The 8357-nt window shown below is 39.1% G+C and overlaps 1 protein-coding gene across 1 annotated transcript in view; it reads right to left on the bottom strand.

Annotated features, from left to right (window-relative positions):
- Nucleotides 1–8356, bottom strand: part of eif4eb (eukaryotic translation initiation factor 4eb) — a 9287-nt gene extending 931 nt beyond the window's left edge. Inside the window, exons 1-6 of the mRNA XM_078278072.1 lie at nucleotides 8251–8356; nucleotides 6906–7009; nucleotides 4624–4719; nucleotides 4412–4475; nucleotides 3216–3329; nucleotides 38–177 (exon numbers count right to left, since the gene is read on the bottom strand). Of these exons, the coding sequence (XP_078134198.1) occupies nucleotides 38–177; nucleotides 3216–3329; nucleotides 4412–4475; nucleotides 4624–4719; nucleotides 6906–7009; nucleotides 8251–8268 (536 nt within the window). The 5' untranslated portion in view covers nucleotides 8269–8356. The remainder of the gene's footprint in view (nucleotides 1–37; nucleotides 178–3215; nucleotides 3330–4411; nucleotides 4476–4623; nucleotides 4720–6905; nucleotides 7010–8250) is intronic.
- Between the last annotated feature and the right edge of the window lies 1 nt (nucleotide 8357).

The following is an 8357-nucleotide window of genomic DNA, read 5'->3' on the forward strand; positions in this document are numbered from 1 at the left end:
TATATATAAATACCTTGATACTGAAGACACGCCTCACCCTATGTGTGTTATAGCATCCCGGTTGTCATAGTCTGATGTCCAGACGGCTATTTTATCTCCTTTTGTGCGGATGTTGACCACAGCGCCGCAGACCTGATCGCTGTAGTCGTCAAAGGCCTCTCCGACTAAGCACAGGAGCTGGTCAAGGGATGGAGAGGAATAAAAGCCATTGTCATAACATGGTGATTCACATCTCGACTTGGACTAGGAGTACAAATCCGCCACATTCTCATGAAGGAGTAAGGGCCTAGATATCGCTCGCTTTGTCACCTTCATTACTGTGGTACTGTAACCTTTATCTACGCTACACCAGTTTTACAAGCTGCACCAGTTCTTCACAAGAAAGAGCAATTCCATGTTCAACCCTTCAAGATCAGGGAGGCTAGCTGCTAGCCAATGACAGCCTTGCAATCAGCATCTAGGCCCTTACACAAGGTAACCAAGGCATTTTTATCACAAAAGATGTTACAGAGTCCATGGTAGAACTTCAGACATTACCACAAAGTAACAAAATACGTGTGGCAGGGCACCTTTAAAAATATTGTTACAACTTAAATATGGTAAAAACAATTAGTGAGAATGTCATTGAAAAAGAGAGTGACCGCTTTCAGCCCAGTGGTTGGTTGCAGTATTGCCAACAAAGCAAGTGTCTGCTAACTGGCAAGTCAATGCTTGCTAGATGACTGTATCACTGTCAGTGACCTTTAAAGCAGCAAGAGAGCTCGCCACAACACTGTGTGGACTGCAGATTTAGCAGCAAGCAAGCCAGTTTTCAGTTGCTCTCATTTGACTGTGTTGTGGCCTCTTATCAGCTCTGCAAACGGTCAAGGCAATAGTATATGTTTGTTAGATCCGTGGCTCACCGCACTGGTATGAAGATGTAATCATCACACATTTCTGCAGTGTAATGATAGAGTAGTATGCAGTAGTGCTGGGCAGTTTGTATCACGGTATTTTTTAAGATTCTGGCGGTTTCATGGTATATCAAGGAATTTTCTTTCTTTTGCTTGACTGGGGCTTGACTGGGTTTATAATGGCTTATTCTACTATCAGTACATAGAATATATAAAAAATCATTTAAATGTCATCGTGTTTACTTAAAGCTTTGATTACTAAAGGCTCCATAACATTAACGTTATAGAATCCAAACTATTTTTATTGTGCAAACTGCAAAGTAAAATAAACTTAAATAATACACATACCAACTTTAAAGATCCAATGTGTAATATATTTACTGTAATAAATCCAAAAATGACCCCAATGCATCATCAGATATTAAGGAAACATGCTAAGCTGAAATACTATCTTTTCTGACAACAATGCTAATGCCAGTATTTTCTCCTTTTGAAATTTCCATTCCGTGACGGAATTTTTGTTTGTGTTTTGGCCTGTGTGTTGTTATCAACTGCCCAGTTTGACAGCCAGGCCGGGTTCCCAGATATACCTGCAAAAACATATACCCAGCACGCTACAGCTGTAACGTTAGTACAGCCATGAAAGCAGCAAACAAACAGGATCAACGGAGATAGATTCTACCCGACATAAAAAATAACGTGGCATGTTTCTAACAGTTGCGTGACCCGAGACGTAACAAACCCCGGGTAAATATTGGAGATGTATTTGAAAGATGGAGACATCTTAGAGCCCAAAAGGACGCAGAGTTGGCTAATTTCCTCCTGAACAGGTAAGCATTATCCATCCATCTTCATCCGCTTATCCGGGGTCGGGTCGCGGGGGTAGCAGCTCCAGCAGGTAAGCATTAGCTTCAGGCTAATTTATCACAGCTATGAGGGACGGGCATTTTATGTCATTTCAACATTCGTGTAGCTACTCACATTGCTCATATACAGTCGTGAAAAAATTAGGACACCCATACTAAAGTTGACTAAAAAGAGGAATAAAAAAAATTATCTTTTGGAAATTGATCTTAATGCCTTAATTAAAAAAATGAGGAAAAATCCAACCTTTAAGGACACCAATTTTGTTTGTGAATTAATAATGTATCGTCAATAAATAAATGTTTTTCCTTAAAATACAGGGGGCATAAGTAAGTACACCCCTATGTTAAATTCCCATAGAGGCAGGCAGATTTTTATTTTTAAAAGCCAGTTATTTCATGGATCCAGGATACTATGATCCTGATAAAGTTCCCTTGGCCTTTGGAATTAAAAATAGCCCCACATCATCACATCCCCTTCACCATACCTAGAGATTGGCATGGTTTTATTTCAGTTAGCCTAACAGCTGGTTTGATTTGCATTGAGAGAGAATTTTATGGAAAGTACCCCATGCCAATCTCTAGGTATTAAGATCAATTTGCAAAAGATGATTTTTTTTATTCCTCTTTTTAGTCAACTTTAGCATGGGTTTCCTAATTTTTTCACATGACTGTAGCTAGAGTACCCGAGTTGGTTACTCGCAAAAACAATTAAGACACAGCTGGTAAAGTGATCCCGACTGGTCCTGGCTAATGGCGCCATGCTAACCCTGCTAACTCTGCTAACTGCTAACGTTACCGGAGGACCAGGCAAGCGGGCCACGGCTGTTTACAGTCGTGTAGCCTGTTCAGCGGCCGTAGCCGAAAACCGTGAGTTATTTGAAGCCAAGAGAGGGGGGCTGTGTAAATCGGGAAGAGAGGACTGCTCTGCTGCATCTCCGGTCTTTTTTCATCCTCTATCTTTCTTCTCTGTTCTTGAATGTGCAGTAGCGACTGGTGCCTCTCCCAGCTTAACAGACTGTTATGCTACCCGGCAAGCTAGCAGCTATAATGTTACCCAGCATGCTGTTCAGTGGTGTAAATGTACAACTATTAGTGTTAAAAAGTGTTTATGTCACAAATTGTTGTGTGCTATGGTGTTTTATCATGTTATAAAGTTTAAAACTTTATTGTATAAAGTGAGTAAGTTATGGGTTATTAATTGTTGTGTTATAAAGTTATTACCATGAGTGAAAAGGGTACGCACGCAGGGATCCCGTTGTCAATTCACTCGCAGATTACATTGGCCCATACGGGAAATGAATACCGAATACTGTGTACGGTATAAACCGGTATACCGCCCAGCACTAGATGCAGGTGATATTTGTGCTAGCGAGGCTCAAAAATCAGTAATAGCATCACTCATTTGAGTAACAGCACTGAGCAGGATATAAAGCACAGCAGCTATAGCCAAACTTACAGTTTCCAGCCAGAAGCGGTCCAGGTCTAATCTCCTCTGCTGCTTGTTGAGTGTGATCAGCCAGCGCCCGCCGCGCTTGTTCCTCTCGTCCTCCCACATGGGTTCAATGCCATCCTGCGGCAATGGTTCAAATTGTCAAAACACATCCCAAACCACTTCACCAAAACTTCAAAACAACATTTCATGGTGAGATTTCAACACTGCCTGATGAAATGCATCTTTTTCAACTGATGACATTTGTTAAATCTAAATGAAAGGTTTGCAGCTGTAATACTAAAAAGGTAGCAAGAATGTGTGCAGTGATGGTTCAATACTGGGTTAACGTCTTTTTCTCAAGTTGCAGTTTTGCCCTTTCTCTACATAAGCTCTGCCTCAACAGTCTGACTCAGATAGCAGGGTTTTTGTAATGAAGTGTAAAACTTAAACTGTAGAGGAGCTGATAAACTAACTCCCCTGCTATGAATACAAGTTCACTAGATAGTCTTAGCCACAGGTGATCCTGCTAATGATTTAAATTAAAGCACACAGATTACAGACCGCAGTCATACTTGTTTGCTGCTTTTCCATTCATCATCACCACCACCACCTATCTCCCACGGTATAATTAGTGGCTGCTAGCCGCCTCCTGCCACTTAAATTACTAAACTTCCACACACGCTTCTCATTTTCTATCATCACATCTGGTTAAATTAGCTCTTTTGCTGATGAGCTTAGTTGGTCGGGACAGATTTAGTCAGAGAGACTCCTGTCTAGTAATAATGCTGTTGTCCTGACTAAAACTGTGTTGACAATTCAATCAGGTATTTTTCTGTTTGCATGAGCTATTGCCCATACATATAACAGGCAAAAGATGGCATTTTCTCCTTGTACTTCAAGTGTGAATGATATCAGCTGCCATACGTGAGGACCCAGGCCTTTGCTTGGTTTGCAAAATATAATGTCTCATCATGTAAATATGGTCTTCCACTTTGAAACAAAGATGTTTATAGCCTTATAGATGGTTCTTTTATTTTCATTGAGTCAACATCAGAAATAAGAGAGTGTTAAATATAAACACAAGCAAATGTCAACGGATCTCAGCACCAGAGAGGATATTGGCATGCAAACATATTTAAAAAAAGAAGTTTTAACTATACTTTAGTCTGTACATGAACTACTCACATTTACATGAATGTATGAAAATAAATCAAATGTACCTTAAAAAGGGAGTAATCACAGCCTGACATGAGGTTGCTTGACAACTGGATATGGTTGTAGAGACTGAAATGAAGAGAGCACAGCATTAACAGAACATGTTGATCTAACAGTATTTCACAACACAGTCTACAGTTGTGACATTTCACTGCTTCAGTCACTCCATAAAAGTAAAGAAAAAGAAAAAGACATGGAAGGATTTATTGCTCCTTACGCCCAGAAATCCTCAACTGTGTCGAATTTAGAGATGAGTCGCAGGTTGGCCTGCCATGTTTTGCTCTTGTCATTCTTGAAGAACCACAGGGACCAGCTGTTGGGCGAAAACAGAAAAGGAATTTGCATAAATGTAACAAGCCCCTAATTAAAAACACGTGGTAAACAAAGGTAACCGAAAGCCATTGAGCTTCAGAGCAAATGAGCGACGTATGGATGCACCTGGATGCTGCCGACACAAACTGTTCAGTAAATCATGCCATCACTTTCTTGGTCCAGTTAATTGTGAACGCTGTGTCATACTTGTTCAATGCTGAACCCTCTAATGGCTCAGTAACTGCCTTAAGCTCTTTGGATTGAGGAATAATAAAGAAAACTGTGGCTGTTGACACTATTACAGAGACATTAAAACAGCTAGTCTGTTAATGGGTTTGGGTTGTGTTTTTAAATGAGAGCATAGTCCCAAATGAATGCCAGGTAATGGAATAAGGTGACTGATACAAATGTAATTCCCTTGAGTGGCATTGTATATGCAAGACAGAATGTCTGATGACCAAATATGACAATCCAACAGTCGGTGAACTTCAGTTTATGACACGTTTGTGTATTCCTTGTTAACTTGTCTGGTGAAATATTTGAATGTTTGATTAAAGGCCATAAACTGAGGCAACATATATTTTATAGTCTCTTAGATTAACCTCTATAGGGTTAGCCTCATGCAGCCCATAACCCTGACTCTACCAATGTATCCAATTAATTGTCAATTTGTGGGAATACGTCGCTATTAAAATGCCACCGATGTTTTTCAAACCTTACAGCTGAGCTGTGAAACACCAGTCAAGTGTTTACGGTCCAACGGCTCCTTTAGCTGACAGACTTTCTGTTGAGTGTTTTATTTTTCTTATTTGACCCTTTTCGACATAAATATCCATGTGGAATTTAAATGTTTGTAAAATATTCAATCGTTGCATATTTGTATTCAGCCTACTAGGGAGTTGGAAGCTATCCGGTTACGGATTGAGAGAAAAGCACTGAAACACTCTGGACAGGTCACCAGACCATCACAGACAATCAAAGTCTTACTGTGGGGAAATAAAGTCTCCCATCCGGCAGAATGCATTTGTTTCGAGTGTGAGAGAAAATCCACTTTTAACACATGAAGAACAAAACACACAGACAGAAACCGGGGGCCACAAGTAACACAGCTAGCCTAACCACTGACTCACTAACTACAGGCATCATATTTGCCGACCGGATACAGCAAAAGTTGAATCTATCAACTAGCGTTGCTCTGGTTGGTTGTAGCGCTATCCTATTGCGTGCAGAGGGAATTTGAAAGACAACTGTTAATCCCGCCCCTCAGATTGAGCCCTGCCAATGGTGAGTTCCCAGACCCAACATCTTGATGTGGGTCTGGCTTGTCAGGCTATCTGAAAAGGGCCAATATATGTGATTTATCTGTTTTGCCTCAAAAAACGAAAGTCTAAGCAAATGGCAAATGTTCGCTTTAATTACATTGTTGACCCACATTGTGTCAATCAAAAGCCTTTCAATTCAACAGACAAACCAAAGCAATTATTACAGTATTATTATAAAATATTTTTTAACACCAATTAATCAGTTCATTTAAGTCAAAAACGTCCATAACACGTTCTTAAAGCCCACGGTCTTCAAACATCAACAGTACAAAACCCCAAAAATATTAAATTTGCTATTAAACAAAACTGAGAAAAGCAGTAGATTTTCTGCTTGACTTAACTACCGAAACATTAAAATAATCGATTATAAGTACTGTTGCCAGTTCATTTTCTCTCAATCCACTCATTGATTAACTGATGAATTGTGTTCAAAAATGTTGGCATAAAAACACTAGACAGCCATTAACAGTTATGTAAAGGCAAAGGGAAATCCTGAAAATGATCTAAAACTCTATTTTCTTACCCTTAATCATTTAAGGGTAAGAAAACAGAGTTTTAGATCATCCCAACATTGCAAGGGATCTTAATATAGTGGGTTTTTAAAAAAATTTTTAAAATATTTTGTTTGTTTCTGTTTGCATAGTATACATATACTAGTATAATATACAAAAGTATACAGTAGAGTAAGTTCTGCAGCACTAAAACTAGATTATTTTATGTCACAGAGTGAATATGTTGTACTGCTTTAGAAAGTGACCGGACATTACCTATCGGCTACATAAATTAATAAAAATAATATGTGCAGTCTAATTATTGCCATAATTAAACTGGCTTTCTCAAATACATTTTAAAATGTGACCCTAACCTGTTCTGGAGGGGGTGTTTGATGTAGGCCTCTGGGTTCACAATCTCTTGTCCAGTCTCCTCAGCTCCATCTTCATCAGGCTGATTTGAACTTGGGTTGGTTTCCTAAAAAGCAGTGAGGTAGAGGGGATGCATTTAAGGAAAGTAGATAGTGGTTTCTATCCCCAGTGCAAATGACCAGACTTTCTAGTGTAGCTCTAACTGGGGAAACAGTCTTGCAACAGTAGCATGACGTCTAATCTCTTGAGCAACAACTTTCCATTTGTTGATTAAGTTACATAAGTGAACCCTTCAGCCATGGCAACTAGATGGTGGTACACTTAAATACAAGATACAATTTAAACAGAGCCCATCTGACAAAAAAATAGGGTTGTTTCTCCCAAATTAATTTGCTTTATCGTTAAAAACAAAAATCCGTGACGTAAGCGTTCACTAGTGAAACCCGATGTAACATATGGTACACATTTGTTATTTGTTGTTTGTTATTTGTTATACGTGAAACTAGAGTTGAACTAACTTTAACTTTACGTTAACCTAATTATTGGGCACGTCATTATTATTCCCAAGATGTTTATTAATTAGCAGAAAAAACACGCACTTTCCATTCATATATCTGCCATTTTAAAATTTCACGGTAACGTTAATTTGCTTGCTTGGTACAAAGTATCCGCTACATTATGACATGACCTTACAGCAACCAAAAAATTTGACCTAGTCTTCAATTTGGCATGCATTTTATACAGCAAATAGTGTTAATTAAAAAAAAAAAAAACTTAAGCTGTTTTACCATCATCTAGCGTTAGCTAAGTTAACGTTAACCTCAGCCACTAAGTACCTAGCTAACTTTGCATCGTAGAGGTCAGGAAGCACTGTCAACCAATTTTGACAGTGAAATTGTAGCTACAAAAACAAACTGCTATTTCTGTTTGGTGGCTTATATTACATGCCGAATTTACTGTTAGTTCATAATAATCATACATGTCATGAATAATCGTCACTCAGGTATGTACTTTTGCGGTTAACCTAATTAATAACAAACAAACAAATTTTATAATGGAACTTGGTGTCGTTCTCTATGCAAAGGTGAACGGCACGTCGGTTAGTTGTAACGTCAGCCTAAAGTTGGGTGATCTCGACTCACAAGCATTCCTCTGTTACGCTTAGGTCGTGGCACAGAAGACACACTTTAAACTAGTCAAAACAGCACGTATGATTGTAACAACTATCAATTTACTTTTGAAGACGAATGTGTAAAAGTATACATACACTTTAAATGTGAACTTGCTCTATAATAAAAGCAGGAAGCCCCTAAATGTTTTGATATGTTCTTTAGAGAAAGTGCTCACCGGTTCGGCGGTCGCCATCTTACAAATCTCTGTTAGGAAAGTGTCCGTTGATTGGACAGAGCTGTGCAACGTGACGGCCCTGCTGCAGACATGCGCTGTGTGCAGTC

The sequence above is a fragment of the Sander vitreus genome, chromosome 20, assembly GCF_031162955.1.
Source record: "Sander vitreus isolate 19-12246 chromosome 20, sanVit1, whole genome shotgun sequence".
NCBI classification, from domain to species: Eukaryota; Metazoa; Chordata; class Actinopteri; order Perciformes; family Percidae; genus Sander; species Sander vitreus.